Here is a 15,104-nt window from a genome sequence, read left to right as displayed (position 1 = left end):
GCGTTTGAGATGTAGCTTCCCTTACCGCTGGATTTGCCGCACCATTATGCCTGACGGTTGCAAAAGCTATTACAAGCCAGTCGTTCATTGCACATTATTTTGAATGAAAACATGAAAACATTGTACCATGTGTTGGGCGCATTCTGCTCTTCATTAGCTTTGGCACATCAACGCACAGCAAAGTGTTTTGTGTTGGAAAATATAACCCATTGTGATGAGAAGCTACAGTAACAACAAATGATAATGATAGCGATTGCCATAATGAGGAAGAACAAATGGAACATGACTGCAAGTGTGTCTGTTGAAGCGAAGCCCCACTGAGAGGGATTGTTTCTGAACAGTCAGGGGCCCCAACCTGTCATATGCTGCCTGTTGTCCAAAATGATCCCCATGTCATAAAAACAGCTATGTAAGATCTACAACCTTGGCGTAAGGTTTGATTTTTTCGAGTATTGTGCAAGTATTTATTTTTCCGTCCAAAAGAAAACACTTTGCATAAACCATAACTAGAGCAAATATTAAATTATACTGGTTTGTTACCTTGAAAAGTGAGGCTTCATATCGCGTTTCTAATGACAAATAAACTATGCAAGCAACTCTGTCATAACAGCAACTACCTTTACTTCCTACTTTTATCAATACAGCAGGCTGCCACCCATTTTCCATGGGCAGATCTCATATTAGAGAGCATTACCGAACCATATGACGCCTGCTCGCTGCAGGGACACGTTACCACTGACATCTCGAGCTTTTCACACATCAAATCATCTCTGAGACCGATCATTTGGAGTGACATGGGATTTCTACTTACATTTAACCACTCTGTCCGTCGTGGATAACTTCGGATCATCATTTGGTTTGTTTTCAGACATTTCCAGTCAAATGTGTCGATTCTCTCTGAAACTGTTCTTGAAAACGATCCCGATGTACTTCCTTGCTCAACAACTCAACTCTTACCCAAACAGGAGACGGCGGTGATATCTTTCGCTTGTATCACTAGCCAAAAATACTTGCAACAGGGTGACAAATTTCAGCGCTGTTACTGTAGCTCTGTCTGATTTACTGCAACACTGTGTCAAGTTCTCAGCTAGCGCAACCAAACCGTACAACCGTATTGTGCACGCCCACTATTCTGTGGCGCATGGCATTGGTGGAGAGCCCCCTGCCGCTTTGTTGATGCGCCTCCCCTATGGCCTGCTGTAATGTCAATCATACGTGTCTGTAATTTTAATGTTACAATTCTGTACTGGACTTTGAAGAAGGGAGGATACAGTTTTCAGTAAACATTTTCAAGACTACTTTGCAGAGAACTGCACGTTTCATGTCTATATCGATGCATTACATTAATACGTATCAGTGTATTGCATGCACATAATTTCAGACCATTTATGCAAATTGTATGTATTACCTTAATGAGTCATTCTACTGTCACTGGCAGTTTTAAATAATCAAATATGACCCGCCTTTGAAACTATATATAGAGACAAAGATCTAAGTAAGTAAGCTATATTCTTTACCAATAATAGCCGATAATATTTACACTGACCATTAGTATCCACTAATACCTATGTATCTTTTGTGTTTTGTTCAGTAAACATTGATTTTTTTTTCACTTTACAGAACAATTTACAAATAATGTATTATATCTTACTTAATCTATAGGTAAAAAAATAAATAAACCTAAACTAAACCTATAGTAAAAAAGGCTAAATAGTAGCACAGCTATTGTGTAACTTGCTGTCACAGAAACAAGCTAAAGAAATAGGACATGAAGGTGACCGATAAATAACTGCTATTATTATATTGGTTGCAAACTAATCATTCTAAATTTACATTTGGTCCCTTAACAACATTATATCTCAAATTGTGTGAGGTGTACATGCTAACACCACCATATTGCTGAGCTTGTAGTTCAGTTAATGTTGGGTGGCTGGCACTGTAAAATAAGCTTTGTGGTTGACTATAAAAACTGTAACCATCAATACATATAGTTTCTAATGAGATATCTTTAAACATATCTTTAATAACCAGAAAAAAAATAATCAGTAATGTGTTGTTCTTGTTTGGCATTACAGCTTAAGAAATGTCTTATGCCTTATCCTTTTTAGTGAATTTTAGGGACAAGAAGTTCTAGAACTGTAGGTCACAGACTATATATAATTATATATACTTATATTAATACATATGTTAATTAGAACATGAAAAAATCGAAAGATACAAAACTGTGGACTAAAAATAATACATTTACACTCCTCATACTGATCTTGTGACATGACATCCATCTGAATTTACATAATCTCCTGGACTAAACCGTAAAACAGTTCAGCTCATAGATGAAGACTAAGCTGTGACGCAGGCAAAACTATTTCACATATGCTTATAGGTCAATATAATCATTAAAATATGCGTACAAATTATTAAATGTATTGGTAACACTTAATAATGTTTATTAATAATAAATAAATAAATAAATAAATAATAATAATAATAATAATAATAATAATAATAATAATAATAATAATAATAATAATAATATAATAATGTTTCAATAGTTAACATCAGTAAATCCATGAAAATCTAATGAAGCATGGTTAGTTTAATAACTTTATAATGCTCAGGGGCCTTCAGAAATTAAAACTATTAGATAATACAATAACTATAGATTGCTAGGTAATACCAGTAATAAACACTAGATGGAGGTGTATGATTATTAATTTTTGTATATCACAGTGAAAAAATGGATAGAGTCAACTTTAATATACATTTAAACATAGAATTAGAATAAGAAACATATGCATAACAGAAGTTAATATATATTTTAATGGTAATGCATAGTTTTTTATAATACGTTCACAAATTATTATAGATAATTTAAAATAACCTAAAAATAGTTGTCACAAATGTGAACAAATGTGTGTAATATGTATATTACATTGATAGATATGAGGCATGTTTTCTTGAAAATCTAAGAATGCATAGTTTACTGTAAGGGGTTTAGGTGTAGGTTTGGTGTTGTGCAACAGCACATACAGTTTGTACAGTATAAAATCCATTACGCTTATGGATAAGTCCTCATAAATCACAAATATTAATATGAGTGTGTGTGTGTGTGTGTGTGTGTGTCTTGATGGTTTGGATTAACCCTTTTATTTTACTTTTAGAGGTGTACTGTAATGCATGTGTCCGCTGGGCACCCTTCCACCGGGGGGGTGTTTGCATTGTTACAAAGGGCCCACCATCGCTGCTGTATTTGTTATTATTATTTTTATTCTTCTTATAAAACTTTTGGGGCTTTTGAGGGCCTTAACGTGCTCAAAAACTCATACATGTAGGAATCCGCGGTCATCAGGACACCCCAGAGGCTGGGACCCGGGCGTAGCACAGGGGCTTTACAGTACCCCCTGGAATACAATCAGACAACTGAACACCCAAAAGCCTCTTTTTGGCTCCACCCAACAGGACATCTGCTATTCAGGGTTGTCTGAAAAGCTCATACTGTGGATTTTGATATATTCTTCGGAGGTTTTCAAAACCATAGCCACCAAATTCAGTGAGCATGATCTCAAGACATTGGGGATGCTAAATTGTGAAGTGATTTTTAATCTCGAATGGTTTTGCTCATGGCAGGTCAATGAAATCACAGTGGAAAGCCTAGCAGTAAAGTGCATTTTCCAAAGCAGGAAGTGTGTCATTTTTAAAATGCTTTGAATTCAGCATCTTGTTTTTTATTCAATTTGATTCAAACTTCATTACAATAATGTCAAAACACAGTCGATGTAAAACTGTCAAAGGTATAACGATAACTTAAAAGCTGTTGGCGTTAAACAGCTTTTAAGTGTTAAAGTTTAGTGTTTTATTAAGTTTATTATTTGGTTTCTGCATTTTTGAAGTCTTTTTAACAATTAGGCTAAAACACTGCATGACATCACTGATACACATATGCAAATCGTATTTGTTATTATTATACATTTATTAACAATACAAAAAAACTAACAATGGCATTTATGGTTTCAAGCTAAATTATCATATTTATTCAGTATGTTTATATCATATTTCTCCTTGACCTCACTGTCTTTACCACATCCGGGAGTTACGTTGTGGAGAAGCCCCAAAGAAGCATACCACCCAGACTGTTGCGTGCCCCGAGTGAAGCATGGGGGTGGATCAGTGATGGCCTGCACAGTCATCAGATCTAAATATTATTGAGCCACTTCGGGGTGTTTTGGAGGAGCGAGTCAGGAAACGTGAATACCGAGCATACCGTTGCTCCTGCTGTTAGTAGGATATAATCGCGGTATTAAAAATATTAAAAATACAGAAATATGCATTGTGCCAAGATTGTCTTTACATTCACATGGGCAAGAACTGATTAGCAACTGTATTTAGCAGAGTCTTTATCAATTACCTCCATTGATCAAAGCATTCAGCGAAGTCATATGTGAGTGACGTCACCTCCAAATTCAAACACACCCCCTAGTATTGTCTTGCCCCCTCACTTTGATTGACAGTGTTGATGTAGACAAGTTTTGGCATGTTATATGCACGACGCAGAGAAAAAAAAAATGCAAATGTGGCAATTACTATTGCTATTTAAATATGTCAGGCTCATAGCTTGTAAGACATGAAAAATGCAGTTGCAAATTGAATATGCTTTTACATTTGAAATGTGTCACTGCGTGTTCGCAAAAAGCAAAAATGCTAATGGTAATGCAAGATTTGCAATTGCATTTGGATTGTATCCCAATTTATGCATTCACATTGAAAATGCAACAGAAAATACAATTTGTAATTACATTTGAAACTAGTCCAGAAAATCTGTCCATAGCTAATATTTATTTATTTACTACCTAATGAAAATACCAGAAATGTTAAACAACGTTCATAAAAACACTATTGCAAAACACATTAAAAAAGGAACAGAACGTAATGGGAGTTTTTGTTTCATTTGTTTTACCTTGCATGGTTTAAGCTGTTGGCTCCTGATCACAATTAACTATGAAACAATAACCCTCTCTAACCCTCAGGACCATGTCAGTGTTGGCTGGTCTGAATACAAAGCACTCTTCGCTCACCAAAAATGCTTGGAGGTCCCCAACCCCCTTGATGGAGGCGAGCGCGGTCAAGAGAGCTGTCTTACCAGACAGGAACTTAAGCTTGACTGACTCCAGCAGCTCAAATGGACCTCTCTAAAGTCCATCAAGGAGGACAGAGAGATCCCATGAGGGCACTAGAGGTGGCCTAGAAAGATTTAACCTCCTGGCACCTCTTAGGAACCTTACGTTGAGATCATGCTTTTCCAAAGACCAGCCATCAGCTGCATCGTGATGGGCTGCAACCGCTGCCACGTACACTTTCAATGTGGAAGCTGACAGCCTGCCGTTCAACTTATTTTCAGGTATGAAAGCACTACTGTAATTGTGCATCTTCGGGGGTCTTAACGAACAGACTCCACTTCAAGGTATAAGCTTGTAGAGGGAACTCTAGCCTGAGTGATCATGGTGCTGAAGGCAGCGATTGTGGCCATAGTTAGCAGAGAGGTAACGATCACACCCAAGAGGACACTGTTAAAACGGCATCTTTAAAAAGATGCCAAACGACCGTGTTCAGAAATCGCTCTTTTCAGTGAAACACCCAGATGAATCGCTGATGAACAGAGGCACCACTGATTGTGTTGTAAAGTCACCAGGAACTCTTCCTCGTTTGTAGCAGTGTGCTTTCACGTGGCAGTCATGCACAAACGCTCAGCTCTGAAGCAAAATCTGACGAGTGGTTACACCTGCGCCTATTTATACCCATGTGATGGGGATGGGTTCAGGATTAGTTAACCACTTGCCAAATTTCAATGGGGTTTTCTGTTAATCAGAGCTAATCAGGGCTCCAAGCAAGACCCCAGTCTTTCGCCAAAACATAACTCAATGAGGAGATGGCGATTTATTTAAAATATTATGAAAATTATATTTAAAATATTTGGCAATAAGAGATGCCAAAGGGTCCTGTCAATGTGTCGATATGTGACAAATTGGAAGTGAAATTGGAAGCAGTGTTATTTAGTATGAGAACAACTCACAATGACTAATTGCATTATCTGCAAAAAGCCCACAAGACCCTCCTCTCTCTCTCTCTCTCTCTCTCTCTCTCTCTCTCTGTCTCTTTCTCTCTCTCTTTCAAAACTCTATAAAACTTTAAAACATTTACTGAACAGCTTAAAAAACAGCACATTGAAATTTCACCTTCTATATTTAAATAAATATGCATGTAAAAGGAAATTTTCACCACTCAGGCACCTGTGCTTCCATGACACGGAAACTAGCAGACCTGGCAGAGATTGGTCAGACTGTACAAAGTGCTGTTGTTTGATCAAACAACCTCCCCGTCACAGGACATAGAAGCACACATCAGAACAGAGACAGAGAGATGAGCAATACATGTAAGTTTACCTTTGTTTCTTTATTGTGTTAGAGTCTTTAACTTAGTTGTTCAGTTAATTTATGTTTTGAATATTTGTGGACCCTTGTGGAGCTCGTACATGCTAAAGATAACTGAAGATATAAACTCTGATATAGCTGAAACCAAGTACAAATTGCTAAAAGTAAACAGCTTGAATACACATTCCCAAATCTAAGTGGAATTTGCATGTAAGTTTATTTTAAAGCTTACACATTAGCTAATAAAAACATAAAATTAAAAAATACTTGCTTAAATTTGGTGATTTAAAAAATAACCAGGAGAAGAAAATGAGGAAGAAGTGGAAAACAAAATGTAAGCATTGCTTGCCATGACAACACTTGGCACTGGACAGTTGCTAGGTTGTTCTAGGAGTTTTTACAAAAGAGCCAACACCCATGTCACCCAAAGCTTGTTGCTGAGATATGGCTTGTACGTGTTGCTATATGGTTGCAATAAACTTAGAATTTACTGTAAACTCTCTTTACAAATGTAACAAAACTAGAAAAATATTGATAATTTGCCATTTTTAGCTAAGGATCTCCTGATCATTTATGAGGCAGAGGCTGAGCAGTGGGCATCGTACCTGCGCTTCCATCTGGTAGGCCCCATTCCTGAGGCTGGCATCTGTTGTTATGATATTGCTTTGGTGACCAGTCGTCGGGATGACTTCCTGCGACTTGGTGGATACAAATGTAAGCTGCTTATCCTGTCGCGTGGCATGCTGGAGGGGCTATGCCAGCTCCGACGGTTCTTTCTGGCTCGTGTATTGCGGCCAGAGACCAGTGTGGTGATTCTCATGTGTGGAGTAGAAAGCCTGGATCCTCTACTAGAGCTACTTCCACTGAAGGGAGAGCAATGTCTACAAATTTCCTGCGAGCAGGAGCCTCAGGACTATCGACTGGCTATAGCAGAGATTGTACACAAAGGTAAGATTGTATGGAAGTTTTGGAATTGGAAAGAATATATATGTATATAAATAATTGTACCATTTATACATTTATACACTATATGTAATTTGTTTAATTTTTTTTTACTGCTTTTAGCAGTTACACAAAATATTTTTAGAGTGGAAAAAGGAAAAGCCACATGGTGCATTTTGTAATATATTTGATATTTTAAGGTTAAAACTATATTTAGGTAAATGTATAACAGGCAGTGTTTGTTCTGATTATAATTTTAGCTGAGGAAAAGGTTTTATAAATTTATATTTTAGACCCAACCAACAAAGGCCTTGACCAGTGGGAAATCCCTATAAACTTTCAAAGGATACTAGAATAAAGATATAACTTGGACATTCAAAAAAATGTTTTATTATGCATGAGACTGACCTGAAGAATAAAATAGTATAATTGTATTCACTCATTTGATCCCTCATTTGATAATATTCTAAGCCAGAGGTGTCTAAACTTGGTCCTGGAGGGCCAGTATCCTAGACCAGTGGCATTAAATAAAAAAGATGAATGACTTTTTAAAATAGAATTAAACTGTACATATGTTTTTGTGTTCTAAATTAGGTAACCAAACCTACTGGCTGAAAAAGTAGCTAAGATATTGTGTTTGCTTCTTATTTATGTATATGTGTCGTCGAGCTGGTGTTTAAGAGGAATATCACATTCATAGGCAAATGATATTGCTCTATTTCAGCACAGCTATGATTACAATACTGTGGCATCATGCTTACTGCTCAGTCATATAGTGTATTGTCCAAGAATGCTCAATTGCTGAATTGCAGGTCTATCCTTGTAGCATTAACCCCTCAACCTCACTTCCACTTGGTACATCACAATCTGAAGTTCTTTAGTGAATAGTCAGCTGGAAACTACACTAGACACAACAGTCAACTAGCCTCTTTTTTTCTCAAATTTGTGACAGATGAAGTTTTGGTGCCTTGGTGCTGTCGCCTCTGGCTTGCTTAGTTGGGGACATTTCTAGCTATTATTGTCAATTTGATTGCAAAGATCCTATTGAAACTGAGCTGATCTAAACAACAATGTCTCTGTATTCAATGATGAAATGCCTTTAGCTGAAGATTGAGCATTTAATCTTATCATTATACATTACTGACACTCTGTTCCCCACATTTGATAGTGTTCAGTGCTTCGACACAGTATGAATTGTTAAAAGCACTATAAAAATAAAGGTGATTGATCGATTAATACAGACAGTCCAGTGCTGTTTCATGTGCATATTTACTTCAGTCTAGCTAAACCAATTTAGACAAACTGTTTGACAAATTCTGAAATTTCAAACACTGAAAGTACTGGATTTAAACTACCTTTATGGCTATGAATTAGAGAGGGCATTACACACAGTTTGTTACCTGACGTATGGTGTCTACCTATTAGCAGTACATCATGAACCTGAGACAGTTTGTTGTTAATTTTGCAGCAGTTTTGCCACATGTTGCAATAAGGAAACTGTGTTCGGTATTACCATTTGTGGAAGAAGTGAGTGAAATAATAGTGTATCTGCTACAATAATTTGAAGACATGCTTTTATCAAACCAGGGTTTCACGTGTCGGATAAAATGTAGAGCCGAGTTTCACTCCATCACTCCAAAGCATACACAGCTACTTGAAACTTCATCTTAAAAATCAGCTATAAGAGTGGTTTGTTTGACCTGTAGTTTTACATACCATATTACTCTTCAAATATAGTCTTAATCATCAGATTATACTGACAGAGCTCAGTAACTAGGATAGTTTGATGCAATGAAAAGAGCTGCTTTGCTGATGGATGCTTCAGCACAGGGCAAACAATATGCAAATACATTCACTTCCTTGTGCGTCAAACTCAGTACTTATCACTGAATATGTAAATCTTGATAACCTCCTCTGGGAGTAATTCACCATACTGTGAAAACAGTCACTTTTGTCATGAGACAAAAGCTTTCTTTAGCAGTTTTTATTGCAACGTAGCAGACAGAAACATGGCTCTAAGTGCAGGAAATTAATAAATGACACCAAACAACATCAAACAAGAGCACACATAAGCAACGTGTAACATAAGCTTTTAGATTCATTTGTACATAACAGCAGATCTATTACCAGATGGCTCTGAAAAAAAGACAAGTGATATTTATCTAAATGTAAGCCCTAATAAACATATTAAATGTATTTTATTTGACAGTAAAAAGGGAATTTCACAATATACCTGCAGGTTTTCAGTGGTTAGTGAATCAGGTGTTATTTTGTGGATTTTACAGCTTACTCAACACACAACATTCAGAATTTAAAAATCATAAAGAAACAAAAAACACAACTGATAGGAAACGCCTCAGTTACATATGCAACCCTTGTTCCCTGATGAAGAGAAAGGAGACACTATGTTGTGACGACATATTGGGGTCTTGCTTGAAACCCTTATTAGCTATGATTAACTGAAAACGCTGAAAAACTGAAAAAGTGGTAAACTAATCCTGACACTCCCCATCACATGGGTATAAATAGGTGACAGGTATAACCACTCGTCAGGTTTTGCTGAGGAGCCCAGGTCCCTGGTCCCCCCAGTGATGGTTCAAAGTTGTGGCAAGGGGACATAACATCTCCGCTCCCTCAATCAGGGAATAAGGGTTACATACATAACCGAGACGTTCCCTGTCTGTAAGTCACTACAAATTATGTTGTGACAACAGACTGGGGTCCATATGCAAAACCATATGCAACACAACCTGAACCACGTCACAACCAACAGGACTACAATTGCTGACAGGTCACAGTGTGTCAGGTAAATGCTATGCAAGGTTATAAACTTTCCAATGCCCCAGAGCAAATTCATTTACCTTGGCACCCACAGGGACCAACAATGAGTACATTGTTGCTGGAGAGGCTAAACCGTTGTTTCTAAGAAATAGATTCTTAAGGGAAGGGATTTCGACCAAGAGATGCTTTAATTTCCCTATTTGTTACAGTTTGGCAGAAGGGCTAAGCAAACCTTCCAGAGAAGGATGCTACAGAGACCACATCCTACACAAAGGAAGGTAATATGTGGAGACACCCATGGACTGACCCAGCTAGGGCAGTGCAACATGCGATATAGGTCTCTGCGTCAGGTCCTGCTTAAGGAAGGGGAGAAGTGACTGACAGTGGAGACAGAAGATCTGCCAAGGGAAGACACAAGTTCACCTGTAAAGAAATCTTACCATGGAATTGCACATATGGGATGGTGACCATATGGCCACCTAGCCCAACCCACAGCTCTTACAGGACACAGCAGCGTCAAAGCTGGGTCTGCATCCTCCGGGGCAGTGCTTGCAGGTTTACCATTTGATTGGAGAAAGGCGTAGTTGGAACCTTCAGCATGTATCCAGGCCAGGGTCTCAAGACGACGTGAGAGTAGGCCGGCCCGAACAGAAGGCACTCTTTGCTGACTGAAAATGCTTGGAGGTCCCCAACCCTCTTGTTGGAAGTGAGCACCGTTATGGAGCACTGCCTTAGCAAATAGGAACTTAAGTTCGACTGACTCAAGCGGCTCAAAGGGATCCCCCTAAAGGCCAGCCAGGACAACAGAGAGATCCCAGAAAGGGCACTAGGGGTTACCTAGAAGGATTTAGCCTTCTGGCACCCCTCAGGAACCTTACAACGAGATTGTGCTTTCACCAGCCGTCTACTGCATCGTTATGTGCTGCAATAGCAGCCACATACACTTTCAGAGTGGAGGGTGACAACATACACTTCAACTTCTCTTGGAGAAAAAAAGAAAGCACTACTGCAATTGAGCATCTTTGGGGGTCCTCTCAGCGAACAGACTCCACTTCAGTGTGTAGGTGTGCCTTGTAGAAGGAGGCCTAGCCTGAGTGATAGTGTCCATAAGTTGGGATGCGGGTCCAAAAGGTGCCATACCCCTGGCTGGAACTGTTGCAAGGCTAGATGAATGGCCAGCAGCTCTAGGCAGTCAATGTGCCAAAGTAGTTGAGGCCCTGTCCAGAGCCCTGAGGCTGCCTGCCCATTGCATGTGGTACCCCAACCCGAGGGGGAGGCATTTGTTGTGACAACAACATGCCTGGCACCCCGGCCCATAGAAAGGCAAGGTCTAACCATGCGTTGAAGGTTTGGCGACAGCTTGGAGTGATGTTCACATGGAGTGTCCCACAGCACTCTGCCCGTCTTGAGACTCGAAAGTGAAGCTAGTGCTGGAGTGGTCTCATATGGAGTAATCCGAGTGGCGTGACAGCGATTGTGGATGACATATGCCCCAGGAGCCTCGAGAATCAAGACACGGAAGCACACGTCCTTCAGGTCTACCGCTGCAAACCAATCCTGTGGCTGAACACATTTGATAATGTGTTTTTGCGTTAACATTTTGAACAGGAGCTTGTGAAGAACCCGATTCTAAGCATGCAGGTCCACCTCTTTCTTGGAGCATCATCATCGTCTCGGCTGGAGGGACTGGCTCGATTGCATCCTTTGCCAGGAGGACAGCAATCTCCTTGCGCAAGACAGAAGCATCTTGGACCACCACAGAAGTCTTGAGAACGCCACTGAACTTGGGGGTGGTTGGGCAATGCATCCCATTTCCGTGTTTTCCTGGCCGCTGTCAATCAGGACCACTGTGGGTGGCAGCAAAGGGGTAGCTGTAACCAATTTTAACACTATAAAAGTGAATTACAGTATAATAATAGCCTTTACTAGTAATAGACCCTGGACCAGAATCAGAAGATACCAAATTCGACGGAGCCACGATATTGAAAAATGAGACGGACACAAGAGTACAGTTGAGTAGCCACTCTTATATTGTTTACACAGTTGACCTGTTTGTACAAAATGTGAAATAAACCCCAAAAGTTACAAAAATAAAAGTAGTAGTGTGCACACTAGAAAATAAAAGAATGTCCGTTGGGCCCTTAAACAAAAATAAAAAAAATTGGTTCCAGTGCATTTGCTGTAGAGGTTGTGCAGTTCACCTTGCTCCAAAGATACTTGTAAAGTAAATATTATGTGCAGGTGGATAGGGAAATCGGTGCTGGACTTTCCTCAGTGGACTTGGCTCGCCATCAGAATCACTGGAGATGTTGGTTCTGGACAACATCCGTCCTACAAAAAAAACCTGACCTGCAGACCGGGTCAGAAAATTTACATTCAATACCATTCATTCTCAGATGCATCAATCAGGATATAAAATGTCAAAAAACACAACCCTTTACATGTAACTTTGACATAAATCTTTGTCTCTATTCAAATATCAAATCTTCTGTCTTTCCGTTGTACAACATTCAGTCTTAAGTATATAAATTCTGAGAACTTAACATTAAAGTGCTCACACATTTACCTGCTGTTCATATGAACAGTATTTTAATCCTACTTATGATAAATAACCAATAACATTCAAAATATAATTTATCATAACATCAAAACCATATGCAAATAACAGAACAGTACCCATTCTGAGTTCAGGGTTAGAGGTATTACAGAAATGTGCTTCATTTACTCTAACACTATAGGCCTATTCATGAAAGAGAAATGCACAAAAAAATTACCCTCTAGTTACTTTAAACTCAGTAGAGCAGCAAGAATGTATTAAAGTAAATCGCATAGTGCTAGTAAAACATTTTGCATTCATCACAATTTAAATTGGCATTAAGAACTAAATACTTCCCTTTCTTATTGTATACACATACATCAGCATAAACTGATAACCACATTGTAAATATATTCAAAACGTCGCACCATAATGCACTTCAGTTTACTTATTACATTAATATCATCACTGGTTCCCTTCAACACACGGAAAACAAGGGATAATAGCACCTAAAATGCAACAGCTAAAATGGCGTATATCTCACCGTTGCTCCGGGTATATCAAGGTGTAACACGACGATGATGGACCTCGTGGCAACTTCCCAGACAAAAGGGCGAGTGGTTAGCCGACGTAACTTCGTTCTATAACACGACTCCGGATCTTCGGCGAAGTGTGCTCCGACTCTTTTTCCTTTTAGACAAACCTCCAAAATTTTGTCCTGGTTTTGACTCCTTGCTAACACACAGCTACCCCCGTCTCTCTCGCTATGATTTTAGAAAAAAACCGGAAGAAGCTGCACCCGCGCCTCGTCTCTGTGTCGACACGCTGAACGTGACTTGCGTAACCTCTGATTGGCTGCTGAGGCTACCTACACCCACGTGGGAATATGTAAACTGTGTGATGCATACAATTGCGATAAGAGAACTAAAAAATCCGCTGATGTGAACAATTAAAGATACAGAAAATAAACAGTCTCTCTCTTTTTTTTTTCCTTTTTAGTGAACTCAATTATAATATTAATGGGTCTGTTATACCTGGTTACATAGCGTTTTGCATGCACAGATGCACTGCAACTGCACTCTACACCTGGGTAATGTCAGCGTACCCGTAGCCACCCCAGCATTGAGGGTAGTGAGGATGGGGGAGGCAGACAAGCAGCTTCTGGCCGAAAAAGTGGCCATCCACAAGCTCATCAACTCCTATATGTACCTCTGTGAATAGAAAAGAACCAGGGCCAGTTGCGCTCATACAAATGTAGTGTCTGCTTAAGATCTAGATGTTCATTTAGATATTGTCTCATAAAGACCATTTTTACCTTTTGACATTTGCATATAAATTGCAGACCTGGACCTCAATTGTAAATTTTTGTAGGTGTTAAATTGCCCATGATTCCCCCGATTATCATTGTTACAATCCTTGGCATCATTACTTTTGTATATTCTGCTTTGCGTATTTAAGTGTATATGTATGCAGGGATTGGCTGCTCATCAAGGAACGTGATTGATGAATTCTGATGTGGGCGTCTTTAAAAGGGCGGCACTCCCAAAATATGGCGAGATATACAATATTCCCTGGAGCGTAGGAGAGGCCTGCCCTTTATTTTTGATATGATTTTACGATGTGTTTTTGCCTAGGGAGTTAGAGAAGTTAATTTGTATTTTCTTTTCTTTATCATTAAGTAATTTATATATATATATATATATATATATATATATATATATATATATATATATATATATATATATATATATATATATATTGATTTATATATATGTGTTTTTTATATAGGTGTTTAGAGAAGTTAATTTGTATTTAATTTTCTTTGCTTTATCTTTATCATTAAGTAATTATATATATATATATATATATATATATATATATATATATATATATATATATATATATATATATATATATATATATATATATATATATATATATATAATCCTTTTGGTTTGTTATTTTGGCCTTGGTCCTCTCCCAAACGGTGGGTGTGCAGGGGACTATCAAAAGGCCCTAACAAGACTATTCAGTGCTCAAAAATCTTCTTTTCTACAAACTTTATTCTACAAACTCAACTCTTGAGTTCAACCTTCTGGTGGTTTCATTCAAATAACTTTGTCTTCTTGCTGTGGACTTTCCTAACTTAAGAGGAACCAGAGGAAAACCTCCAGCCCACACCTAAAGAAATCAGCCCCATCAAAACTTGATCCTCAGAGGACAATCGCCCATCCCCCGATGCTGCTATCGACATCTGATCCTATTAGTGCACCAAATGATGAATGAATGCTGTGCATATCATAAGAAAGTGCAGAAAAATCATCAGGAAACCACAGTACAGCTACTGGAGGAGGAGTGAAAGGTCTGCAAGGACTGGCCCAGCAGAAGTGCTCTCACTGTAACTCTCAGATCGCCTTGGA

General features: G+C 38.6%; 2 protein-coding genes and 1 long non-coding RNA gene across 5 annotated transcripts in view; 1 reads left to right on the top strand and 2 right to left on the bottom strand.

Annotated features, from left to right (window-relative positions):
* Positions 1-1,166, bottom strand: part of LOC122347976 (serine/threonine-protein phosphatase 2B catalytic subunit alpha isoform) — a 94,026-nt gene extending 92,860 nt beyond the window's left edge. Inside the window, exon 1 of the mRNA XM_043243202.1 lies at positions 812-1,166. Within this exon, the coding sequence (XP_043099137.1) occupies positions 812-872 (61 nt within the window). The 5' untranslated portion in view covers positions 873-1,166. The remainder of the gene's footprint in view (positions 1-811) is intronic.
* Positions 1,167-6,317: 5,151 nt separating this feature from the next.
* The window catches only part of LOC122349782 (B-cell scaffold protein with ankyrin repeats-like), a 53,173-nt gene continuing 44,386 nt past the window's right edge, over positions 6,318-15,104 (top strand). For all 3 annotated transcript variants that reach the window (XM_043245942.1, XM_043245943.1, XM_043245941.1), the window contains exons 1-2: positions 6,318-6,427; positions 6,978-7,373. In XM_043245942.1, the coding sequence (XP_043101877.1) occupies positions 6,415-6,427; positions 6,978-7,373 (409 nt within the window). In that variant the 5' untranslated portion in view covers positions 6,318-6,414. The remainder of the gene's footprint in view (positions 6,428-6,977; positions 7,374-15,104) is intronic.
* Positions 9,337-13,677, bottom strand: LOC122349783. Its single transcript, XR_006251497.1, has 2 exons — positions 13,229-13,677; positions 9,337-12,497 (listed from the first exon to the last, which is right to left on the bottom strand). It is a non-coding gene; the product is annotated as an uncharacterized LOC122349783 (long non-coding RNA).

Source organism: Puntigrus tetrazona, chromosome 7 (assembly GCF_018831695.1).
Source record: "Puntigrus tetrazona isolate hp1 chromosome 7, ASM1883169v1, whole genome shotgun sequence".
Lineage (NCBI taxonomy): Eukaryota > Metazoa > Chordata > Actinopteri > Cypriniformes > Cyprinidae > Puntigrus > Puntigrus tetrazona.
This window is presented reverse-complemented; position numbering and strand designations above follow the sequence as displayed.